Raw genomic sequence first — 27,695 nt, 5'->3', positions numbered from 1 at the left:
CCAGTGGCTCTTGCCTCCTGCGTAACCTGGAGTCCTGACACCGTGACTCCTCTGGTGCCTTCTGAGTAACCTGGAGTCCAGTCACCCATGCTTCATCCAGTACTTCATGCCTCTTGAGTAAACAAGGTATCCTGACACCCATGGTTTATCCTGCTTCTCCAGTCTCTGAACTAGACCTTGTTTTCCGCCTTCTCAGCACTGCCTCATTAAACTGTATTACTATTGACCATTCTCTGCATCTGTGGCTTCCTGAGTTATCCATGCAATTTATTTCTCCTCTAGCAAACCAACACCTACAGTCTGTGGCATCTTCAGCTATTCAGCTCCTGTGTCTGCAGTTTATTGCTCCTCTAGCAATCCAGCATCTACAGTATGTAGCATCTCCAGCTATCCAGCTATACCAGCTATATAGCTCTTGTGTCTGAAGTTGTTATACCTCCATGTCTGATCTAGTCTCCTGGATGTCTGCCTATCTGGACCTCCAAGTACTAAACCTGTGTAACCTGTGTTATAAATAAACCACTTTGTTCTACTTCGTTCCACTTACGCTGTCTCAGTGGTCTTCATATATGCTGGCACCTTATTCCCATAGTGCATCCTGGTGTCACCTCTTCCCCCAGGTAAATGATGCACATGCACCCGGACGTCCACATAATGCAATAGAAAACATGATTCGGTGCAAGGGTACTCAGCGCCCTAGGAAAAATGTCAAAATAACCCCCCCCCCCGCGAGAACACACCAAATGCCAGTCTCACAGACCCTTACAGACCCTTACATACTTGACTTTGTGCTTTTGTGTTAAAAAAAAAAGAAAGAGATAAGCCTTACCTCCTTCAGAAGTCCAGATGCAAATGACTATTTGCCACCTCATGCTCAATATTTGATTTTCAAACTATTGTGGAGAAAATTACTATTTTATTGGCACCTCATGCTCTATATTTGACTTGCAAACTATGGGGTAGAAATATATATAGAATAGTTTGTAAATCAAATATAGAGCATGAGGTTTCTTTACACAGAGGAGGGGGTTGGAGTGGAGCGGTGTATGCTGGAAGGAGAGGGGGCATCGTGAAATAACTTTACTCACACTATCTGTCACTGACAGACAGTGTGAGAACATGGGCAGAGGCGCCGCCAAAGAGAGAGATCACATGATCACTAACTGATGTCAGTGCGAGTGCGGTGGCCCAAGGCGTATCTACTGAAGAAGAGGACAAAGCCGACGGACATTTCAAATCATCCGGCACCATGCCGCCGCTGCACCTCTGCCTCCAAAGCGCTGACTAGATTAGAAAATCTAGTCAGTGGCGCCCTGCAGGTCCCGGCGCACTAGGCAACTGCCTAAGCTTGCCTAATGGAAGCGCCAGGCCTGATGATTCACCAGACCAGGCCACCTTCTTCCTTTTTCCATTGTGCAGTTCTGATGCTCAAATGCACTAACCAATACATACTGGGAACACCCCACAAGACCTTCTGTTTTGGAGATATTCTAACCCAGTTGTCTATCCATCACAATTTGACCCATGTCAAAGTCACTCAGATCCTTACGTTTGCCCATTTTTCCTGCTTCCGACACATTGACTTTCAAGAACTGACTGTTCTTTTTCTGCTAATATATCTCACCCTTTGACAGGTGCCATTGTAGCGAGATATAAATGTTATTCACTTCTTCACTTGCCAGTAGTTTTAATGTTATGGATGATTTGTGTGTATTGCTATGCATAGCTCAGTTAGCACTGACATATAGGTAAAATATATTCCTACATATGTAATGTCATGTAAGAGATATTCTTGAGTACCTTAAACATAATATGACCATTGGGTGATAATGCTATTGATTATATTTCACACAGCTCAACTTCACCATGTGTATAATATGGCAGTTTGCAGACTTTTATGAGAATCAGCTCTATAACACACTGTAACTGAAACAAATGTAAACCTTCTTAAGATACCCAGCTCTGCAGTCATGTTATGATTATATTGTTCACATTGGGCTATATATCAAGGACAAAAACATATTTGTTCATCATATAAAAGGTGATATTTATTGTCACTAGGTGGCACCATCACACTATCTTAGACAATAATACTGCAGTTATTCTAACCCAAAGCTTTTCAATAAATCACACTATCTTAGACTATAATACTGAAGTTATTCTAACCTAAAGCTTTTCAATAAATGTCAACCCAATATAGAAAGGATGACTCCAGAGTAAACTTTGCAATGTGTGGATGGCAGATTTCATCCCATTGTTGTAATTCAGGAGACACTCCGTGCTCATACCATAGTTAATTTAATTGTTATAACACTGATCCTGCTTCTGCTACCCTTACAGGTGAAACAATGCAGCAGATTATTACAACCCTATTTGCAGTTACTGTGGAGATACAACATAATCCATAGGATTGCAAGCAATGTTACAATGTGATTTACATATCATGTTACAGGAAGTCCTAGGTCTACAATTAGTAAAGAAGTTCTTTTTTATGTCCAGATTAGAGATGCTCAGGCTCGGTTCCCCGAGAACCAAACACACCCAAACTTAACAGATCCAAGAAACTAGCCGAGCCGGCTCGGTACTTTCGTGTGCACTCAGAATTGAAAACAAGGCAAAATGTCATTGTTACGCCGTCAGATCTCGCGAGTTTTGGATTCTCAAAGTACCGTCCTCCACGGCGATCCAGCACCATTTCACAGAGGGACACAGAAGGGGTAGCACAATTCTTGGCAGTCTCTAGAGCAGTTGAGCAGCGTCATAGGTAGAAAAGAAAGAGGAGTGGTAGCAGTGTTCTTCAAAGTCTCCAGTGACATTCAAGAGAGCTCTATTGCTCCATTGCTAATTGTCATTGCTGAAATAGAATTAATATGTCTGGCAGGCTTGGTCTTCTTAATCTGCAGTCATATTGTACTGTGCTATATAGGTAACACACAAAGAGCAGAGCTCCATTGTTAATTGTCATTGCTGAAATAGAAATACTAGGTCTGACAGGCTTGGTCTTCTGAATTTGCAGTCAAATTGTACGGTGTTTTATAGGTTACAAACAAAGAAGAGAGCTCCATTGCTCCATTGCTAATTGTCATTGCTGAAATTGAAATACTAGGGCTGGCAGGCTTGGTCTACTGAATTTGCAGTCAAATTGTACATTGTTATCAAAATGGATTCACAGCAGTACACAGAAGAGCAGGAGCACCAAGAAGCTGCTGGCACCAGTTATAATGATAGTAATCCCTACGCCATCTAGTAAAGCCCTTTGTTAAAGTTCATAGTGTTTGTAAGTCAGGGACACAAAAATGTAAAAAAACACCTTTCACCTTGGTCAAGAAAAAAAGACTTGTAATCCAGGCAAAGTTATCTGCAGAAAAAAATAAAATTGCCAACATGCCATTCTACACACGCAGTGGCAAGGAAAGAATGATGCTTTCCCCTTTCTCTAAGTGTGCTAGTTCTGCAACTGTCACTGAGGCATCTTCTTGTAAGGTCAGTCGTAAGCAAGCAAGACCTTGTCATTCGGACTCCAAAAGTTGTGTCCAAATACTTTTACAAGTAAATGCTGAGCTGGAAAAAAACCAGTAAGGCATTAGAGGAAAATGTATGTTCAGATTCAGAAATAACACAAATCCCTGAGGAGAGTCTATCCACGAGTGCTATGTGTAATCCTGACCATTCTGATAGTGTACCCATAAAGAAGGCATCTTTCAGCATCTCTGCAAGTGTGTGCATGAACAGCCCAAGTGTAGCCGGTGATACTAAAATTGAGGATGCCACTTTGGAATTGCAACAGGATGTGGGGGATATTTGTGTAGCCGACGAGGGCGCTAATAAGGACGTTGATGAGGATGATGTTGTTTGTGTAAGTCCTGCACCTGTGGAAGCAGTTCTTGCATGTGATAAGAAGGCCATTGTCAAGCCTGGACATAAGACCAAAAAATCCACCTCTTATGTGTGGAATTATTTTTACGCAAATTCTGACAACGGTTGTCTAGCCATTTGTAGCGTATGTAAAGCCACAGTCAGTCGAGGTAGGGACCTTACCATCTAGGAACCTCATCCATGTTATGCCATTTGAAGCGAGTTCATGGCAAGCTGTTGGGAAAATTGGAAACTTATGCTAAAAAAACAACCATCAGTCCATCATCAGCTAGGTCCCTTCTGTCAGCTAGATCCCAACACCTGCAATCTACAGCCACAACACCGTCCTCATCAATATCCTCAGTAGTGATCGGAGTTAGTCCTGCATCCAAGTTGCTGAGGCTATCCTGGCTATCCTGGATTCCACAGAATAATTCTTGAGCGTTAGTCTCACTGCTGCTGCTGCTGCTGGGGGTGAATCTTGATCCCAGAAGCAGACCAAGAAGAAGACTACTAGTAGTTTACAACAATTTACTGTTAAACAACCCTTTGCAAGAGGAAGCAAGTATGAAAGCTGTGACCCAGACGCAAAGCGGATCACAGACGCCATGGCTACTATGCTAGTTTTAGATCTGCGCCCAATATCCACTATTAATGCACCTGGTTTTAGACAGTTACTTGAGGTTACTTGTGTCCCAGTTACCAAATTCCATCACGACACCATTTCACTAGAAAAGCTATTCTTCACCTCTACCACAAGGTTCGTAAAAATGTAATTATTGGGCTACAAAATGCCATTCTACCCACTGTACACTTAACCACAAATATGTGGACAAGCAGAACTTGGCAAACTAAAGATTATATGACTGTGACAGCCCACCTTCACCAGCAGGAACAGTAGCAGCCTATACCCAAGTACGTCACATTTGTCAGAGGCAGGCTACTCTGTGTATCACCGGCTTCACTAACAGGCATACAACTGACAATCTGTAACAAAAACTAAGGGATGTCATTGCAGCACGGCTTTTCCCGCTTGGACTCTCCTAAGGATATGTAATTTCTGATAACGCCACCAATATTGTCAGAGCATTACAGCTTGGGGAATTCCATGACATTCCCTGTTTTGCTCACACAATAAACTTGGTCATGCAGAGCTTTCTAAAAAAATGACAGGGACGTGCAGGAGATGCTGTCTGTGGCCCGAAAATGATCTGAACATTTTCAGTATTCCGCAACAGGATGTAGGAGATTGCAGCAGCTATAAGTGCAATTTAATTTGCCCTGCAACCAACTGAAGCAAGAGGTGGTGACAAGGTGGAGTTCCACCCTGTGTTTGCTTCTGGGTATGGAGGAACAGCGCTAAGCCATCCACGCTTACTCCACAAGCCATGACATTGGGAAAGGAGGGTGGCTGTAGTTTACTCAAGCGCAGTGGAGAATACCTTCCGTGTTGTCCAAGGTGCTGAAACCATTCAAAGTAGTCACCTGTGAAGTGATTCCCTTAATTAGGCTTTTGGAAAAGCAGCTTGTAGATCAAGTACTTCGCCAGGATCCAAGAGTTATCAAAATCTTGAAATTGGATCACTACATTTTGGTGACTGTGCTTGATCTTCTCTTTATTTCCATCTGACCCAGACCTGAAGAGATGCAAGGAGCTCCTGGTCAGCAAGATGAGAGCTCAAGTGTTACATGACAGGACAGCATCTTCTCCTTCAGTTTCTCACTAAACTGCTGCTAGGAAAAAACTTTCCCAAGAGACCCAGGGATGATGCAGATGACTCAGCACAACATTTTGCCATTTGATCTGGTCTAAAAGAATTGGCCAAAAAATGTGACACCGCTTCCTTAACTCCACCGGATCCTACTATCAACATCCAAAGGATGGTGGAGGATTATTTTCATGACAGCATAGAAATAGATACATCAGACAGTCCCTTTACATACTGGGAGGAAAAAAGGGAATTTGGAGACCCATGTACTGCCTGCACTGCCTAAGCTGCCCACCCTCCAGTGTGTACTCGGAAAGAGTTTTCAGCACAGCCGGGAACCTTGTCAGCGATTGGTGTAGGAGGCTGCTTCCTCAAAATGTGGAAAAGATGGTGTTCATAAAAATGAACTTCAGTTTCCACGAGGAAGGCCTTTCCCGACAATTACATCAAAATACTGAGACTTCTGTAATGGTGGATTCCAGCGGTGATGAATTAATAATGTGTGAGGATGATGTACCAGCTGATGAAGGTGAGAATGAGGCTGAGGATGATGATAACAACTTCTTACCACAGTAGAGTTTATTAACAGCACTGTGACATTAGGTGCCTTAAACCCATTGCAAGCTTGTTTTGTGGGGGCCCAAACAAACCAAGCACTTCAGCCACAAGGAGTGGCACTTTTGTGGCTGAAGTGCTTGGTTTGTTATAGTGTGCATGTCCTTTTTAAGATCCAAAGCAAGGGTGGGTGGGAGGTCCCAAGGATAATTCCATCTTGCACCACTTTTTCTTTCAGTTACCACTGTGTGCCAATGTTACCTACATGTGCTATATACTGTTTTGTCAAAACTAAGAAAAATAAATAAAAGTTTTTTTACAAAAAAAAAGCATGGGGTCCCCCCTCTATTCAGAATTAACCCTAGTGCTGCCAGACTACTGCTGGTTCTGTGAAAATCAGGGAAAAAATTTGCGTGGGGTCCCCCCGATTTTCACTGAACCAGCACTAGGTTGAAAGCACCAGGGCTTTTCTTACACCTCTGGGCGGTGGGTGTATGGTAATAAACAGCGTTTAAATTATAAAAAAATAAACAGATGCCATTTTGTTTTGTTGAACTACAAGTCCCAGCCAGTCAGGGTGCAATAAATAGTATGGGCATGCTGATACTTGTATAATTACAAGCACCAGCATACCCATGGCAGCCAGGGCATGTTGACACTTGGAGATCCACAAGTACCAACATGCCCTGACACCCATGGCTGGCTGGGAACTGTAGTTTCACAAAAGAAAATGTTAAATAAATCACCACACCCTCATTAAAACCACAACAATTAATAAAAATAATAAACCCACAATAAATACAGTAAATACCCTAATTTTTACCATATATTTTTATTAAAAATAATAAATGCCCTTATAAAATTGACTGCAAATGACTTGAAATTAGTGTTATTGAGGTTAATAATAATGTACAGGGAAAAAAGCAAAATTATATGATTTTAGAAAAAATTTGGGATTTTAGAAAAAAAAAAAAAAAAAAAAAGGGGGATCCAAAACCAAACCATGCAAGGGCAGTTTTGCCAAAACCAAAACCAAAAAACGAAGTTACTCTAGATCCAAAACCAAAACCAGAACACGGAGGTCAGTGAACATCTCTAGTCCAGACAGTATGTTATGTCTGTATAATCTGAACATAAATAAGAACTTCTATAATAATTAGAGATATGATTGTTCCAGAGAATCCCAAAATAAACACATAATACTTTGTTTCCTTATACTTCTGAACCACTAATGTGATAATTTATTGGATACCTATATGAACAACAAGCTCTATATTAATATCGGGACTTAAATATGACTTTTTAATTCATATATCCACAGAGTAGCAGACTGCAATCATTTAGAGACTTCAAGCCCCAATGCAACCAGCATATATTTTGAAAGAACTTTTACTTTAATTTATAATGTGATGTCATGTTATACAAGAATTTTTAATAAAATTATGCTATTTTATATACAAAGGAGTTGTGACAATTATATTATATGATAGAAGAACTTAACACCTGATTTAGAACCAAATTATAATATAATCATATTCAAGCTATATGCTGTTTGTCAATACAGATCTCATTAGTGCACTCTTTAGTTTATACTTTGTACTCTACATTAATGTGAAGTTTGCACATATCTCTGAAGACAGCTGCTCAGTAGTTCTTTGACAATTAGCACTACTAATTTAAAAATTTGTATATATTTAACAGCGCTGAGGGTTATTGAATCTATCTAAAATTCAAGGTGGACAACTTGATTGCCCCTTTTGAATATTAGGGTGATTGATTTACCTGAAGTAGTAGGACAGCCTGAGCACTCCCAATGTAATAAATTTCCATTATTCATGCAGGAATTAATTTTATTTCCTAAAAGGGGATGGTGGGATAGCCCATATCAGTAGCATTCCCCACTAACATTTCTTATTTCATTGTTACAGTCAAGAGTTTCAGCAAAAAGTGTGGGGTTTATCAATTTAGGGGCGTGTCCTTGGTTAAATAAAGATGTACCATGGTGGATCGGAACATGCCTGTTTTTTAAACCAATATTTTTTATACTTTTTAATATAAGTTTGGAGGTATGCAATAATAGCAGTGTGTCAGAATACCAGGGTGTTAGGGCCTAGGCTTACAGAGTAGCCCTGGCACCTTTGGGTCACATAGGCATGGAGAAGTGGAAAAGAGAACAGTATCTTTATTACAGAGTATAAAACAACTGTGAAACTGTAAAACAATAGCTGTGTATGAAACAAAGTATTTAATTATTCACCAGAACAATCACCAACCTCAAAAGAAACCCCCCCGGCATCCCAATGTTAATATAAGAACAACTACTATAAGCTTCAATAGGAATTATAAGACCAGACCAATTAGTTAATTCCCTTACTTTGATTGGGGATACTTACTCTGGACCAGGTTGTAGCTTTTACGGGGCCAGGTTGTTAATTCCTGTGCAGTTATGGTTTAAGCAGTGTCTGAGTAAGCTGTAGAATTATCTCAGCCAAGTTGTAGTATTACTCACTGCCAAGTTATTGCAAAAGGTAGTGGTCCCAAGGTTGTTGCCTCCGTAATGAGACACTCGGGTCCTCCAGATCCCTCCAATTCCCACTTCTCGGCCAAGCTGTTGGCGTAAATCCTCTGGCCAAGCTGTAAGTTCTGTAGACTTGCACTATAAGACTCCAGGCCAAGTTGTAATTTCTGTCATCTCTTCTTGCCACTTCTGGCTTCTCAGCCACAATCTCCCTACCTACATGGTGGACTCTAGTTATCCTACTCACTTAGGCAAGCTAGCAATAATTTTGTTAGAAGCTAATTCTTTGGTGCAAAGAGCTGAGCCCGAGGCTATACCTGAATAAAAAAATACATTGTATATTTAATATGTTGCAGGCATTTATTTGCATAGTGTCTACATATGTAACATACATAGGAGCTAATTTAGAGATGGATATACATTTTCTTTTGCATATAAAACATATAGCCTTACTGCACATGCACGTCAAAAATTCTTACACATACATCCATATATACATTTTCATGTTTCTTTGACTTGCGCCTCCCTATGCCTGTAGATGTGGTACAGAGTCAGTCAAGCCTAGGCCAAGTACTGCAAGGGCATGTTCATGTAATGGTGATACCATTAGATATCAATGAATCTGCAGATATTTAGGTGGCGTTTCTCTTGCAGGTGCTTCAAGCTTGCTGTAATGATATGCAATGATGATGATGACTATCAGCAGCACTATTTAGTCGCTTCTGGTTGACTAGATGGTGCATGGTCCCCTCCAGCTGATAGTACTTGAATCATAGTTTGATTTCTATAATATATAAAGTCACAGTAATCTATTCACATTACTTAATTGACACGTCTATTTGAACTATTGCAGGAAAGCAGATACCAATTTCATTTGTAAAGGGGGAACAACATATGTTTGTATTTTAATTTAATTTGCATTTATAATTTTTTTGTGTGTTTTTATTTAAATAAATTTTAGGTAACTCTCTATTCTCTCGTGTGTATGACACTTCATTACATTATTATATTGTGCACAAATAGGGTAATGTGACTTTAGCATTTATAACACTGGCAAGACATATCTCTATACTAGCACTACTATATCATTGAGTAAGTATGTAAGCATGTCTTACAGCCAAACGCATCTTGAAACGTGTCCAACTATGGCAAAGCAATGTCCAACTATAGCAAAGCAGGTGCAAAGTAAATACAAGAGTTTCATGACATTGATACCCATCAGTACAATGGCTTTCTATTATATTTGCATAACATTTTAAAACAAAAAGCTTTGGTCATTTGAGACACATACCAGCTAAATTAGAAATAATTTTGGAGGGGGGAGTCTATCACACAGTAACTCATCTGATATAGTTTCTTTCAGTAATAGTGAATTGGCATAGATTATATTGTAATATTGATGCTAAAGAGAAAACATAATTAAGAGTGATGTGACATAAAGTAAATCAATATTAATTATGCTAATAAGCAAATATGAGCTACAAAATCTGCAAATGTATTTTAATTATTAAGTTAAACCTGTCACCAAGAATTAATGCATTGTGATTCAGTTGTACATCAAACCCTGTCTATATATCATGCTAGCCAGTTGTCCCAGAAATGTAGTCTTTAATTAATTAGCATTTATATTTGTCTTCCTTTCAACTGCTCCTTTCTGCTTTTAAAACATAAGCAACTAGACAAGTCCTTTTCTCCATGCTTTTAAGAAAGTGTAGTTACTTTTTATATACAAGCTAATGAAGTTTGCAAAACTCTGTACTCAAAACCCACTTAAAATTTTAACATTATCTAAACTTCTAAGTAATAAAGGATTAGGGGGAGGGAAGCGGCTTGCAAACGCAGCCCGAGTACAGTTAGGGCTTGTTTGCACAAATGCGGCTCAGACAGAGATACAGAAATACGCAAATATATCTGTTAGGAGGTTAGGAGAAAACCTTTTATACCTTCGAAAGGACAGATGCAAATATTTATACCCCCCACTGGCCCTTATTTTGGCAGGACATCTCAATTTGGGGCCCGCCAAAGGGACGGGGCTCAATGGGAAAGTGGGTCGGGGTTTGACCAAATATAGTCATATGTGGACTGAGTTTGGTCACAACTAGGCAGTGTTTTGGCAGACGTAGCTTGTTTTGTCGCACTTTTGGGATTCTGGATGGTAGCATCTATGAAATACATGATTATGATGACTTGGCATAAACCAGGTGTATATGCAGCTGTGGAGCTGGATGCATCTCAAGATATGTACTGCTGTGCATGTGGGCGTATATATGTTATTTTTACAGAAGCTATTTTTACGCCAATGTTGCAGCCAACTCTGCATTATCCCCAAAATGTTTCTATGGGTAAAAGTTCTGAACCATTGCAGTGATAGCACAATGTTAGGGTTTCCATCATTTAAAACTAGCCCACAACTTCAGATGTGTACTTTCTGTGTGCAAATAGTCTCTAGGATGCAGATATTGCATTTCGGTATTGCTATTGTGTTTGCTTTGTTGCGCAAAGCCTTCATTTCAACTGTTCATTTCCTTCACTGTTTGCTTGACAGGTACTAAATATTAATCATTTACAACTTGCTTTTGCAAGTCATGTGGTTAGTCATGATACTCTGCAAAAAAAAACGGTCAGAAACAGATGGTGAGGGGGTGTGTTGAGAAAGACATCACTGTGAAATTGAAGGATCAATATTTTACTCTATACTTTAACTAACTGGCAGCTGGTGTGAACATTCAGACATGTACTGTATCAAATCTCAAAATATTCACTGGATCTAAATTTTGGGACTTAAATCATGTAATATGTGTTGTATTAAAATGAAACATTATAGCATGTCTAGGGCGACCCCATACATTAAAAAGGTAACATTTACATCATGGCATTGTGTTTTGACTAGTTATTCCAGATATTTCCTTCCTTCCCTTTTATAAGGCTTTGTATACTTTATTACCTCCTACCATACAGTATATCCTCCCACTGTGTATATCAGAAGTGGATGAATGGAACACTAGATGTTATGCTTTTAATCATAAGGCAAAGAGATTTTCAAAGATTTGTCAGGCCAGGTAAAACAGTTTGAAAGTTTTATTTTGATAAGTTTACAAAAATCTCTATGATTGCCACATATGAAACACTGTGAAGAATGAACAACAGTAATATTTGGTGTGCATTACATATATCTTTATGTCGCTGCAAATTTAAGTTCTTATAGTAAGCAAACAAATTATTTTATTTAAGGGAAAACTTAGCATCATTATTGTATGTGAAAATTATTAAAAGTGGTTCTGTCCCATTGTAATAACCGCCACAAATAATTATCCTCCAACCCTAATGTAACTTCTACTTGCATTTGTTCAATAACATAACCCTTTTTTATTAAGGGTAATGCATTTCTTTATATCCTAATGCAAGGGGATTCTTAAATGATCAGTAAATTTGATATATGGGCTGGTTTATATGAAATATCTAATAAGATTCAAAGATATATATATATATATATATATATATATATATATATATATATATATAAATATATCGGCGCTTAAAAGAACTGAACATATTCTAAATAAAGTTGTGAAGTTATTCTCCTACACACAACATATTTGTTCAGAAATCCTATTGAAGGACACAACAGCCAGCCACTTTTTGTGAAATATGGTTGGTAACAATAACACTCAGCTTCCCAGGAAATACCAAAACAAATATCTGTTAATAACAATGGGTACAGTACAGCGCTCCCTCGGTGTTAATGTAGCTGCCAAAACGAAAAATATGTGACCCCCGTCTCTATATAGATTGGATGATAAAGGAAAGAATCCTTGGCGCTAGGTGGAAATGTGCAATGGAATGTAAAATTCAGTATTTTATTATTTATATATTCTTATACAGTAAAAACTAAGTTCTGGCCAGAACAATAGACATATACAAAATTGTGTTCCATAGACACCACAATTCTATAGGCAATAGCTGTGAGATGTATTATGCAATGCAGCCTTGATAGTCCTAATATTATACTGAGCAATGTCCGATAAAGTTGGAAATGTAATATTACATACAATAAACAGAATATGAATTTATGCACATAGACATATAAAACATGAATATCCTGAAGTTGAGTATTAGGCCTCAAAATATATAAACAACCCAGCTGTGTGACAGGACACAGTATAATACTAAATGTCGGTTGAGCTCTTGATGAATCTGGCCCAGTGCCTTAACATGTACTCCCCTGCTGGGAGTGAACATATATTTATTTGTATTTTATTTTCCTAAATCATGATTATTTAGTGGTGCTATGTAAATAGCTGCTACTGATAATAATGATGATGATGCCATAATCCCAACAATGTAATCAGGGCCGGATTAACCCGAGGTCTAACTGGGCTATAGCCCAGGGGCCTCGGGCATCCAGGGGGCCCTTCAAAATCCTCAGCAGCATTATTGATCGGTCTGGGGGCGGGGACGCCCCCAGCCCGATCAATGCTGCTGAGCACTGTCACTGTAGTCCTCCGTCCCCGGCGCTCAGTAATCTGCTTACTGAAGAGATCTCGCGAGTGAACTCTCGCGAGATCTCCTCAGTAAGGAGCTTACAGCGCGCCGGGGACGGAGGACTGGACTGACAGATAAGCGCTTGGGAGGGGGGTGCCCTCAAGAGGTACGGGGAGGCGATGGGTGGCTCACATTGGGGGCCTCACGGGGGAATGGAGGCGCCCTTAGCCCAGGGGCCTCCATTCCCTTAATCCGGCCCTGAATGTAATACATAAAAATTATGTTTGGCTCCATTCTGTGCTGAATTGGAGCACTTGGGCTCTGAGTATCTTAGTGCATAGATCCATACAGGGCGGTAACTAGGGCTGTGCAACAGGGGCGACCGCCCAGGGCGCAACGCTGAAGGGGGGCACAATTTAGGAATATTTTAGGTTAATTTGGTTAAAATTGAGGGCTAGGGGGGCGGCATTTGTCTTTCTCGCCCCAGGTGCTAGAATTCTAAGTTACGGCTCTGGCTCCATATTTCCATTATGCTTTTAAATGTGATTTATATGGACATGACCATTAAAAGTGAACATTTTTAATTTTTTTGCAATATTGTTAATCAACAAAACAACATTACACAATAGTTTATTCATTTTGCTAGTTTTCAATGTTTATTTTTCTTTCCTAAAAAAGCGTTTCCAACCCTAGGACCTGTAAACATTGTAAGAATGAAAAAAAGACTATTTTATTGAGTGATTTCTGCCTGTCCAACATTTACAAAAATGAAAAATGCATTAATAATAATACAATAATAATGACAGTAGGGCGTAAAGAAAGAAATCTTAGTCATAGGAAGCAGCAGTATAATTAAGCCGTTGCTGTATCACCCAGGAGAGTAAGTCAGTGTAGATATGGGACCTGCCATCTCTTTGGAAACAAAGCCAAGTGTCTGTTGCCACATCATGCCATGCTATGTTTTCTTATGCACTGTTTTGATTGTATCATTTCAATGTACATGTAAAGAAGATAGAATTGTGTTAAAACTTTACAAATTATATCTAAATAAACCGTAACTGGCTTAATAAATATATGTTAAAATGCACTTTATATTAAATGTAATATGTGTCTGTAAAGCATATTAATCTGATTCCATGAGTGCATTATGTGTTTCACCTATATTTTTTAAGTAAACAATATAGTGTCCTATAAACACTATAATATCACAAAATGTTTTTATTGTGTGTGTGTGTGTGTTTATAACCATAGAGGAGATACTAAGAACTGGTTGGATATTGTAACACTAATTAGTGAGACAATTTATAGAAAGTGTCATCATCTCTCTAAAGTCAGGTGTTCAGAGCTTTGCCTTAGAACCTTCAGAAGTACATTCGGCAAGAAATGAGTGCAGGTAGCCTACTTCATAAGGGCTTATTATTTTGTCTTGGCTAACCTTATACGGGACACAGAAAACTATCAATCAAGCGGTAAGACATCCTTTTTACAGAATGAATGAATATCAGAGGCTAATGTTTGCTTGTTTTTTTGTAATTAAATGTTTTACGAAGATGTTGATTGCATAAGACCCACATAAAATTACGATCCATTGCTGTTATTAACTAATTGCTAGCTAGGGCACAAAAGAAATTTGAGTTTAATAATTATCATGTATCTCTATATTATTTTTTTTTCTTTCTTTAATCTCCTTCAGTGTGAATACTACAGTGGCTTTGTTGCCCCAGTTTTATATTTGTATATCTCTTCTCCCGGTGACATATGCTCCATCCCACTGGCTTGTTTTATTTGGTGTAGATTGTTTACCTTTTATTATTGTGTGTTCACTTAATCATATTGTATTGTATTGTATTGTTTAGTGAATGCGTGTATGAATTAACTTGAGGTTGCTTTATTACTCTGATTTCTGGGAACAGTCTCCGTTGTAAAACATTGTACTTATTCTTATTCTAAATTTATTAAAAGTTAAGATGTATGAAAATGTTCAAGTAAAAATTGTATGTCCAAATTTAGTGCTCATGTCGTCAAGCTCTATTTAGTATTGGTGCTACTATTGGCATTGTAAGTAATTAGACCAAAAAAATGTAATTGTGCTCATGTCATTATGTCTACCATATTGGAAAACAAAAATAAAACAGTGCTAATTTGAAGGTTTTGATCCACACTATAATCGTTTAGAAAATAAATATATATAAATAATAATAATTATGGGACTGGACTCTATAAACCAGTTGAGTGTGTAGCAAGTTGTAAACAGAAATGCTCATTATTTCACCAGCTAAGTAAGTAAAATACTGTCTTCTAGTAAAGCTGGGGTCCGTAGTCCAGCTTGGTAAGTAATAGATTGTATTAAAGAACTGCTCCTTAGTTGCCAATTTAATGAATGAAGTAATATCCTAAGCAAAGATCGCAAACTTAATTAATTTAAAAAAAAAAAAGCCATTGGACACATTATATATGTGTATATAAATTGAAAACAGTGCTTGGAAAGTATCCTATAATAGTTAAATGTTAAATGACCAGGTTACTGTCAACGCTTAATACCCCACCAGTGCCTTTAATTGTCTGTCCTTAAAAATGTACATAGCTATATCAGTGGCATTTTTAGTAATAGGATATTATAAACCCCTGCCCTCGGGTCACAACTTTTGTCCCATCTAACATCTACCAACATATTAGAAACAATGATATTGGAGGACCTTAATTGCAACTGACTCTCCAGCTTATCTTTTCCACTTAAATCCTTTTGAGACTCTCCTGGGCCCACTCTATCAATGAATACTTATCAATGAACCTACTCATGTCAAAAACAAAATTCCTGCAAAAAGTGCACTATTAGATCTACTTCTAATAAGGAAATCCCATTTATTTTCTCATGCTGGAACTTTTTTTTCTAATGTTAGTGACTAATATTTTTTTCCTTTCTGCTTCTTTAACCTACAGCAAAGTTCTACAAAAAGATCAAAGATAATTTTATTCTGCTTGCAAATATCAATGACCTGCAAACCTCCCTGCTTTTGGGGGACAAAGCATTGAGGTTTGCAGGTCCCTGCATATGCTGATTTAGCCAAATCAGCATATGCATTTTTTTCCCAAAATTGTATCGTCTCCTGACACCCACACACCCTTAGTCAAAACCAACATAAAGACTAGAAAGTGTCATGGGTTTACAGCAGGTAATAATGCAGCTGTAATAAAAAGAGAAGCTGTGGAAGCTAACACAGAAATCTCTGACAATTTAACAATGAACAACAATACAAATATCTTGCAAGCCTTCAATAATAACTTTATTGCTACAAGGGTAGCTTTTGATCACTCACCTACATACAACCTACCTTCATTAAAAGTGTGGCGTTTGTATGTTTTAGCTGTATTTTCATGGGTTTCCACCAGGTGCTCCTGTTGCCTACCACAGTCCCCAAAAACTATACTGGTAGGCTGTGATGGATCTGGGGGTGTAGGTGGTATGCTATTGCAACACTTCTCCTACTGGCTTCATTGTAAAAGTAACAAATTCTATCCACTTACATTTTCCATACCGCCACTTTTACATTTCCACTTCAAACACTGCTGATAGGTTATTTGTCTTCTGACAAAATGGACACTAGGATGTGTTTCTGGTAGAGAATTCACACTGTAGGCTCCAATGGAGCAGGGACTGATGTGAAGAATTACATATTCTCTGTACAGCGCTGCATGATTGGCACTATATAAATAAACAATAATAAATTATACATAATTAATAATAGATTTAAACCTCCAGTTGGACATCAGAAAAGTGCCCCATACTTCCTACAGAATGCTTATCATGTATTGGTCATGCCAATAATGCATCCATTTAACTTGTTGCTGTGTCAATGGTCCATCCCCAAACTGTGGAAGACCACAATGGTTATCCTGTTGTTTATATCTGAAGTTTTGTGTGATCAAAACAACTACAAGTCTATTTCGTTTGTGGGCACGGCTAATTCAGTAAATGTTCCTTTAACTAACTAAATACAATGATTTTATTATACAGCCAATGTGCTACTTACTTTACCAGAGCCCTGCGGTGGCCTATCTCTCTCCACTGATCACTGCTCTTTATAGGAAGCCGTAGCTTGAATCTCTACACAACAGATTAAATAAAAATGCATTTCTCTGGACATAGAGTTTTCCCTTGCAACTCCCACACTATATTGTTAATTGTCTGTTTCCCAAAATACCTGGAACATATGCCCTCAGAAGCTGTTTACTGATATTTCTGAAAGTACCCAAAGTTGTACGCATTTTGGGTGAGAAATCACAGAAATAGAGGACTCCAGTTATCATTAATGTGCTTAAGAGCTTATACTTAAAATACATTACAAGAGCTTGAACTGTTTTCAATGATACTAGCATATTCCACGCCTCATCCACAACCTCCTTGTTTTTCCCATCTTCCTTCCTTCTGCATATATATTCCTAATACTTATCCTCCCTTGCTTACCAAGACCTTGTATACTTACAGCATCTCATTTCCTTGCCTCCTATTATTATCCCACTTCCAGGCCCCTCTCTTCCCAACTAGCTGCATAGTACTCCTGACACAAGTCTCGCAGATAATACTCCAAGGTTCCTTTTAAACTGGCTATGTAGTCCACTTTGTTTGTAGCATCCAGTTTAACTAATCTCATTTTTGGACTATAACGCCTTTGCTTTACAAGAATAGTCAACTATGTGTATTGTTCTACTTAGCATATATTTTTATGACTTCCTATAAATGTTTTACAAATCTTACTGTCTTTTACTTGAACTCAAATGTATTTTCATTTATCCTATTGCAGTTATACCTGTACTATTGTACTCTAGCATTTACTGTCTATTTATCTGTATCTTTATTTATTTATTTCTTAACAGTACTTTATTTACTGCCTACATAGTCTGCAGCACTTCACAGAGTTATTTCATCATTCACATCAGTCCCTGCCCCAGTGGAGATTACAATCTGTATTCCCTATTGCACACACCACACTAGGGTTGATTTTGTGAATTAGTGTATGTGCCATTACAAAAACTATTAATATTTGTATACATATCTGAAAGAATGTATGATTTCCAATGAGTCTTGCTTGTGATAAGTGTGTTATGCCTAATGAAAAGTTTAAAAATCACTGTTCTAACAAATTAGACTGTTCAGATGGTTCAAAACCAATGCAGGAGTTCTTTGAGCATAGGAGGTTTGAATAGAATTGTGGGCCAATTTGTGAACATTCCACAAATAGTGATTTGTTTGTTTTTCAGATGCTAAAAATGGATGTAAACAAGCTGAACACAACGTTGCTCCGGAAGTTCCGTCAGGGAGTTGCTGCAGCTCTAGGCTTGATGCCACAACAAATCCACATTAATCGCCTCAATGTGAGAGCAGTGCTTTGTACAAATATTTTGTTGTGTTTACAAAGTTTCAGTGGTTAGCTTTGCGTACTGTACCGCTGTATTACCAAAGACACATTTTACACTCCCTCCACCAGTTGTAGTTTTCTTTAGAATCCGGCAAATATTAATATATAGTAAGGGGTGCATTAGACACAGCTCCATCTAGCTAATAAAATAGAAACCACTGCAGAGTGTCCCTCAATGTATACACTCATGTATGCTGAAAACCAATAACCTACCAATAACATAAAAAGTGAATTGTTGTAGGCAACTACACTTAACAATTAACTGGTTTAATTTATTTTTTCTTTTAAAAGACTATATTCATTTTTTTTATCTGTCTCCTTTCTCTGCTTTGCATATAGTGGCATAGTGCTATGTTAAGTATGGAAGGAGATGTGTTAACCCCTTCCTTCCAAATGGGTGTTTACAGTATACAAGCCTTAAAAACCATTGTTTCTGCATCAGTTTAATGCTCATAACGGTCTTCTCAATATGTCCAATCATGGTTGGTTTGCATCTGTGGTCTACTATTTTTTTCTAGTGTATTACTCAGCTAATGCTACTCAGTCATGGCACACAGGAACCAAAATAACCACTGCAAATTGCCAATGTGAAAGGATGCATTTATATAATAGTAAAGTGTTAGTCTGACAAATCCTAAATGTTTAAGATGCTTACACTGGGCTAATATTTCCTCTGTCATAAAATGCATAGCCGACATGAGTCCCTTGCATCTAAAAATTCATCTATGAGTTTGATCAATTATTATTTTTCATTTATGATGTAATCCTTTGTTTTTAGAATGAGTAGTGCATTTTTTCTATATTAATTGTAAAATGAACAGAAATATTGATTTTACCAAGTCGATAAGTAGCGCAAATCTGCAGCAGATGGAACTCTGTAGAAAAACACCAGCTTTAAAAAATAAAGTGCTAACTGCTGAACCCCTTCTCTTCTTGATGTTTTGTAAAGCTAACTTCATGAATGTATGGGTTAATGCATGTTGCAATTAATTTTTGAAGGGTGTATAAGTAAAAAGGGAAATTCAGTAATGTTTCTTTCTCACTTAGGGAAAGAAGAACTGTGTTGAGCTCTTCATTTCTCCACTGAACAAAAAGATAGGTGTTCCAGATACTCTTCCTTCAGCAGAGGTTCTACGTTCACTCAATCTTCAAACACTACACCAAAGACTGTCCCACTTTGGAATAACTGAAGTCTCTTCAGAGGTAAGCCTAAAAATGAAAGTTTAGATGTATATATGGGTGTGTATACATCCATATGCAGCAGTGTCAGAACGTTACGTTCACAAACCCTGGAATTAATGCGATAAAGGCAGACTAGATGTGCCAATCATTATTTAATGGTGCCAAATTCTACATTTCTCTTTTAAAGCTAGCCAGATCACATGATGGTGGGACTCAGGCAAGAATGGTGAAATTTGCTAGCTGAATTTACCCAGAATAGCAAGCAGAGATCAGAAATAGGAGGGAGTGCCCTGAAATATTTACAGTTTATCTACTTCTGGTTGGTACGCTTTAACGTAGAAAGAAATAAGATGATTATATGACAAAATTAGGAGACTGGCACAGCCGCATGTTTCGTTCACTATTTACTATTAGTGTTAATTCAGCCCCATTGTTTACGGAGAGGATAAATGGGTAATGCATTCTTTTCCTTTTTTCATTGTAGACTCTAGGTACAGTTCTCAGTCACAGTGCATGATGCTGTACCAAAGTTATAATGATGGTTCAGAAGTAAACAAAGCAATTCCTTCAGGGAATTGTACATTATAATTATCTCTCTTCTGCTAGTGACTCTTCCATTACATATGATATGAGGTTTTTTTTATATAACATTAGTTCCATGACAGGTCTATAACTTTTATTTTGATTTTTTAAATGACTATCACTATTTTCATGGTGACTTTTTTTGTATACAATATTTTTTATGGTTGTATTTTTATTTTATTTTTCATATTTTATGTAGCTGAAGTGTAAGATTTCAAATTGTGAAATGCACAATATTTTGACTTGAAAAAACTTGAAAAGGAAATCCTGTAGAGTGAAAGAAAATAATTATGTCATCGTATGATTTTCATGGTGCTAAGAACAAATTCCTACGGTAATTTGAAAAAAAAGCATGACTTGCTTTCATGGGTAGAACACTAAAAACTTATGCTTAATCAGTACCCTGTTTCTTTTGATTGTTTTTTTTATGTAATCTTATATGTAATAGGGATTGAACATTCTATCAATCATACTTTAAATTATGCTGACATTTTGTAATTGTATCTTTATGTTATTTTGAGCACTTAGCTGCTAAAATGCCTTTACTACTTTAAATTATTTAACATACATTATATTGTTTAGATTTTACATTATAAAGACATCATTGATCAAATATTATTACAGAATGTACATGGATTTACAATTGGTGTAAATAGTTAGTGTTGCACAATATTGTGCTGATAAACGGTTATTATGAACAGAAGTGCAATGTCATACATGGGCAATTTCAGAGATTGCATTAGTTTGTCATCCACGTGACTAATAGTGCAATAATGTGACTAGTCATCTACTGAGAAATTTTGTTTTTACTATATTTGAAATAGGAAGAGCCTATTCTATTAATATGTTCATATTGACAAATGCTAGTCATACATACTTGCCAACTCTCCCTTAATGTGAGGGAGACTCCCTGAAATAGGGGTGATCTCCCTTACTCCCTGAAGAGTCTGGCATTTTCCCTGATGCTGAGCCAGTACAAGAGGTGGTTGGCTTCGCCATCTGTGGCATGATGACACAGTTCAGAAATTGTGTCCTATGTCCATGTATTGATGACTATAGAGGTGGCCATTTTCATGGAGACCAAGATTTAATCAAAGACTGACAGATAAGACAACATGACTTCATTAATGGAGACAGAAATGTAAAAGACACTTCAGTCTCTAGAGATTCATTAGCTGCTTTTCTTTAGTTTCTTTAACGCATAGTTGTCTACTGTCTCAGAGTGTCCGCATTTCTGGGAGACCTCCTGGGCTCCCGGGAGAGCAGGGCAACCTCCCGGTTCTCACCCCACAATAGATAAATGGTGGGGAAGGGGGCTTAATGTCGCAAATATTGCATCATCTTAGCCCTGCCCCTTGCTGTAATAGTCCAAAATTGTGACAATCGTTTAGGGGGCGGGCCAAAATGATGCGATTCGTCAAGCCCCGCCACCACACGCCCACCTCCCCCGGATCTCCCTGAAGCCAATGAGGAAAAGTTGGCAAGTATGTAGTCATGCTGGTGAAACAAGGATGTCAAGTAAAAAGGCACTATTCCTAGTAACTTACACACTCTAGCTTGCTTTTGTTTTTGCACTTCTTTATTCATACACAGTAACTAGGTCACTTCTGCTCCTAAGAGTAAGTGATTAATGAAGGTCATCTAAAAGAAAAGTGCACTGAAACCTTTATCATTGGTTAAGAAATAATTTGTTGTACAGAAAAAGCTAATAGGATGGACCCAGGAGGAGATCATTGTTCATGTTTTGGAAAATATACCTGTTTTCATTTAGTGTGTAGACAAAATAGTGTCAAAAAACATTAAAATGTGTTACCCTACTGAAAAAATCATATCATGTTTTGTTTTGTCCTGACTTTTCTACATGCATTACTGCATCTGTGAGGAAGGAGTGACAATCTCCAATGTGCTTGGTGAAAAGTCATACTGCTTTTTATTGTTTTGTATAGTGCTAATGATCCATATAAAATGGACCAAACCTCTGTAATATTGATTCATGTTTCTGGAGCTATCACTCATTTTTAACTTTTACTTATGATTTCTTGAGTGCAAACTCATCCCTCAGGTTTCGATCTCTCTATCATTCTTTCATTTTTTATTTTTTTTCTTAGCAGTGAGTATATGAGATATATTTTCGAGATATATTTTTAAGGAACTTTATTACCAACAAGACCTCTTCTACTTAGTCCTGTATTTACTAAACTGCGGGTTTGAAAAAGTGGAGATGTTGCCTATAGCAACCAATCAGATTCTAGCTGTCATTTTGTAGAATGTACTAAACAAATGATAACCAGAATGTAATTGGTTGCTATAGGCAACATCTCCACTTTTTCAAACCCGCAGTTTAATAAATATTCCCCCTTGTCTACATCTTCAGTTGTCTTTTCACGTATCTGGCACAATTGCTTGTCGAGTTTCATAAGGAAAAAGATCCTGTTAGATACATAAAGACGCAAATCCCCTGATTTTTCACTTGTAATTTGGATGTCACATGTAAGGTTTTTAAAAATCTGTCAACATAAGAAGCAGCTTGGATTAATTTATCACTATTATATTTTATTTAAAAAGTGCCAATGCATTAAGCAGTTTTGTTCAATGGATTCATAATGCAAAAAGCTCACATACAATGACATTAAATAAAAGGTAAAGATGGCCCTTCCAAGACAAGCTTACAGGTGTGGGGAACAAATGACACATAAATTGACATTTATGATTTATAAAAACAACAGTCCTTTGTCACAACTCATAGAATTGCCCTATAAATGCCTTTGCTTATTCATTTATTATTTTCTGTTAAAACATTGCCATGTTCCATCACCCTTCTTGTTACCATTGGGCATGACTGTTGAGCCAAGTTTTGAAAAAGACTTTTCTGTGCTCCGTGAAATGTATAGAGACACAAAGGGAAGAAGAAACCTGCTCAACAGAGTCTACAATCTGAAGAGGTGGTAATATAGTTGGTGAACCTTTTAGGATAATCTGTATTTCTGCATTATTTATGATCTAAAATGTGATTGGATCTTGATCTAAGTCTTCATAATAGAACATAATAGATAATTTGAATAACAAATAACACAAAAAAAATAACTTTTGCTTCTACATAAGTGCATGAGCACAGCATGACACTCTAAAAATGCTCTGTATCTGTATGTACAAACTGTTTATTTGGCTCAATAGCCTTTGGTCTTATTGCTATCAGCGTTCACAAGGGTTGCAATAAGAAAGGAGAATTAAGCAATTCTAGTGCTGTCAAGTAGCTTCATTTTGATTCACATTGTTTAGAATTTTTAGGAACTGATGTTTTGCTTTGGGCATGAATCTAAAAGGGACTGATATAGCATTGTGCATATTTTTTTTCATGTTTGATATGTGGTAAAAATTTGACTTGTCACACCAATAAAAATGTGATTGCCATTTAATTAGGTGTCATTTTCTGCTGCAGGCTGAATTTCACAGCTTGGTGGAATTGAGCAACAGAAACTTATTTGCACTATACTGCAAAGAGCATCCACAAAATACATGGAAACCACTTGCTGGTGATAAAGGTAATAGCCGCGCGGCAGCAAAATTGGATGCACTGTCCCTCGGCCCATCAGAGTCTTTAACTCTGGCCAGTTTTGACTTAAGAACCCATAAGAACACAAAATGTTACAGCTAAATGTGGAATGATGTCACTATTCTGCAGAACAGTTCTCAAGATGTAACTTTAATTGGTAGCACTGAGCTTACAGACTTACAAGAAACGTAATGGTTCAAATGTATCAGGATGCGTCAAAACTTTGGAGAGAAACACTGAAATGTTGTGCTTAAATAAAAAATGTGTTACATAACAGGAAGTTAGTAAACTGTAGGTTTTAACTGAGAAACAGATATTGCATTTTTACACAATTTGAAGTGAATCAGTTTTGTTTCTCAACTTGTTTTGTAATGTAGAGTTGCTTGTACGGCTTTCATGCATTTTTTAAATTAACAACTTTGACACTTACTTTAAAAAAAAAGTCAATTATTTTATTACAATTCTGTCCATACATAATTTTAAGCAATTATATAGCCTACCTGTACATGCTATGGTATACTGAAGTAAAATTACAAGCATTTTATAAGTGTCAAAGTCTTTTATTGACAATTACATTAAGTTTATGCAAAGAGACAATATTTGCAGTGTTGACCCTTCTTTTTGAAGACCTCTGCAATTTGCCCTGACTGTAGGGAGTTGGCTCACTAACAATTTTTCCTAAGAACACAGCCACGAATAAAGAATGGTACCAAAACATCCTCCAAGAGCAACTTCTCCCAACCATCCAAGAATAGTTTAGCGACGAACAATGCCTTTTCCAGCATGATGGAGCAACTTGCCATAAGGCAAAAGTGATAACTAAGTGGCTCATCGAAATTTTAGGTCTATGGCCAGGAAACTCCCCAGACCTTAATCCCATTGAGAACTTGTGGTCAATGCTCAAGAGGCAGGTGGACAAACAAAAACACACAAATTCTAAAAAAACTCCAAGCATTGATTAGGCAAGAATGGGCGGCCATCAGTCAGTATGTGGCCCAGCAGTTGATTGGCAGCATGCCAGAGCATATTGCAGAGGTCTTCAAAAAGGAAGGTCAGTACTGCAAATATTGATTCTTTGCATAAACTTAATGTAATTGTTAATAAAAGCCTTTGACACTTATGAAATGCTTGTAATTTTATTTCAGTATATACCATAGCAACATCTGACAAAGAGATCTAAAAACAATGAAGCAGCAAACTTTGTAAAAACCAATACTTGTGTCATTCTCAAAACTTTTGGCCATGACTGTATATCTATCTATCTATCTATCTATCTATCTATCTATCTATCTATCTATCTACCTATCATTTATCCATTTCTTCAGGATATATAAAATCAACTGAAAAGCTGTAGTTTTTTTATGAACCACTCTGTACAAGTACAGCATGTGGAGAGAGTGTGTAAAGAATATAACTATAAATGACTGCAGTCCAAGGAGCTGGAGTTCCACGCAACCTTTGTGCTTAGTAATCCATTCTGAGAAAGTGTTTCCACCTGTAGGGAGATGGGCGGGGCTACATGAAATTTATGAGTGTGTGGGTGTATGGAGGAGTGGCTGAGAAGCAAAAGATTATCTTTAACTATTTCCTCTGCAGACAAGTGAACGGAACCCTCCTATTTGATGGGCCAGGTGATTTCCAAGAAAAAACATTAATCATGTTTGCTTTAGTGAGATGTGGCCATAATATGTGTGTGTGGGAAGAGTATTTTAGCATTAAAGAGATTTTTAACCATACGTGAAACCTGTTAGGTGCATATCTGTCTATGTGTTTCAGTGTATGTCAGAAGCTCTTGTCTCTGGTTTATCTTTAAATATTTTTTTCTTTGTTTTCAAGAAAAATGTTCTTCAGGGACAACATGAGGCTGATAAGATTTGGACCAAAGAAGGTTTTTACACTATTGTTATCTTCCTCAGCACATTTGTCATAATCGTCACATGCTTAATGGTGAGTTCTATACACATATATGTATTACATATTTATTATTCTATATAATGTTTTGCTATATTGTAACATCATACAGTTTAACAAGCTATGTTTAACAAGTTGCTGCTATCTGAGGCAAAGAAGGTATCTAGCTCCTTTTATTTAATCATTTGTTTCTACAAAGAGAAGATTTTAGGAGTTCCAGAAGTGACAGCTGTAAACACTGAATCACATGATGCGTCAAAAGATATATAATTCTGTTTTGGTTGGTACAACAGGCATGATCTACATGTGTATAAAAAATATCCTGTTTTGTTATTATTGTATATAAAAAAATCCATGACTTCTATGCCATATATAAATTATTTCCATGTATTATTTTATTAGTTGTTTTACACTTACACCTTTTTTAGATGTGTGTGTGTTGTATTCCAAATGCATGCAGAGCTGGATTATAGACAGGGCAAGCAAGGTGCTAACTCCAGGGCCCCCACACAGCAGTCCTCCCCCTCCTCACAACTTATTAGTCTCTCTGTCACACAGCACCCACCACCCACCTTATGGTGTGACTGACCACGCTAGATAACATTAAATGCAGGCAGTCAGTGTGGTCGGGCAAGCAAGTCAGAGAGCAAAGTTATATTGTCAGGGGTCCCAACAAGTTACTTGCCCTGGGGCAGCCCACACATTTTAATCCAGTTCTTAAATAGCAGCATGAGGTTTTTCTTCAGAGCCATCAAGAAAAGTGATTTTCATAGCTGACCGGCTGATATATGATATGGGAATTTGTACCTATACATTTGAATGCAGCATAGTTTTAGACTGTTGAAATTAAAACACTAAAATGTGAGACAGCGTCAAATAACAAGCTTTGTCATGTAAGGAACACTGCAAGCTGTTTTTATCAACACAGTGCTTTGTAATGGAATAAATAAGTGGTAATATTATCTTGGGGCTCAAAGTTATTTACAAGCTCCTTTAGACAGGTGGATCAAATTCTGTACAGAACAGAAACCAAAGAAAAATACTCAGGATAAAGTAGCAGACATAGAAAACAATGGTCTATGTTCCAGTACAAATGTGTGTTTCACACAGCAAGCAGACCAAATATGCTGGATTTACCAAATCAATCACAAAGTGATAGTCAAAGTGAATGAGCCGTTACAGTTATACTGCAGTCATCTAATTTTATTTGTGAGCTTCATTGGCCCATACAGTATAACAAAATAATGTGCCTTATGCTGGACATCTATGTATGTAAATCAATCAGATATAATGAAATAATATTAATACCCCACATTTCAGTATATGAATAACTGCAGTCCATAACAAAATCCAGGAGGCATATGTTTTTCAAAGCTTTATATTTGTTCCGAAAAAACAAAAGTATAGTTTCCAAAGATACCCAGCAGTGGCCAGCCTATTACACCCAGCAGTGCCCAAAATATCATACCCAACACTGTCTATCGTATTATACACATTATTACCTATAACAGTATACCCAGCCATGACCAACACATTATGCCAAGCCAGTGCCCAATGCATTGATTCCAGTAGTTGATGCCCAGCTAACTCAAGCATTGCAATAATCAAAGTTTACGCCAAAACAATCTAGTTGTGTTATAGAAACTATGTGAATACCAATATGTACAATTATTATAGGATGATCTTTCAAAATTCTAGTTCATGTCGCAAATCAATCCCACGGGAAGTTGTGCCCACAGTAACTATCACATGGATTTTGCTGTATATAAATGCATATAAACTTGTATAGTAAAAAAACACAGGACTTTGATCAAAATATTAACTCTCCTGAGACATTCACAACTATTGCCAAGTGTGCAACATAATGAGTTTTTTTTTATTTCCATTGAATGCATCTAATGTAAACATAACTTGAACCTTGTGGCCAATTT

At 37.4% G+C, this 27,695-nt stretch overlaps 1 protein-coding gene across 1 annotated transcript in view; it reads left to right on the top strand.

Moving 5' to 3' along the window:
* The window catches only part of PTPRR (protein tyrosine phosphatase receptor type R), a 139,599-nt gene that overhangs the window by 40,519 nt on the left and 71,385 nt on the right, over window positions 1-27,695 (top strand). Inside the window, exons 3-5 of the mRNA XM_075209525.1 lie at window positions 18,379-18,492; window positions 19,584-19,739; window positions 25,690-25,800. Of these exons, the coding sequence (XP_075065626.1) occupies window positions 18,379-18,492; window positions 19,584-19,739; window positions 25,690-25,800 (381 nt within the window). The remainder of the gene's footprint in view (window positions 1-18,378; window positions 18,493-19,583; window positions 19,740-25,689; window positions 25,801-27,695) is intronic.

This window comes from Mixophyes fleayi, chromosome 4 (genome assembly GCF_038048845.1).
Source record: "Mixophyes fleayi isolate aMixFle1 chromosome 4, aMixFle1.hap1, whole genome shotgun sequence".
Lineage (NCBI taxonomy): Eukaryota > Metazoa > Chordata > Amphibia > Anura > Limnodynastidae > Mixophyes > Mixophyes fleayi.
The sequence above is the reverse complement of the archived record's forward strand: the minus strand, read 5'-3'. Positions and strand labels throughout refer to the sequence as shown.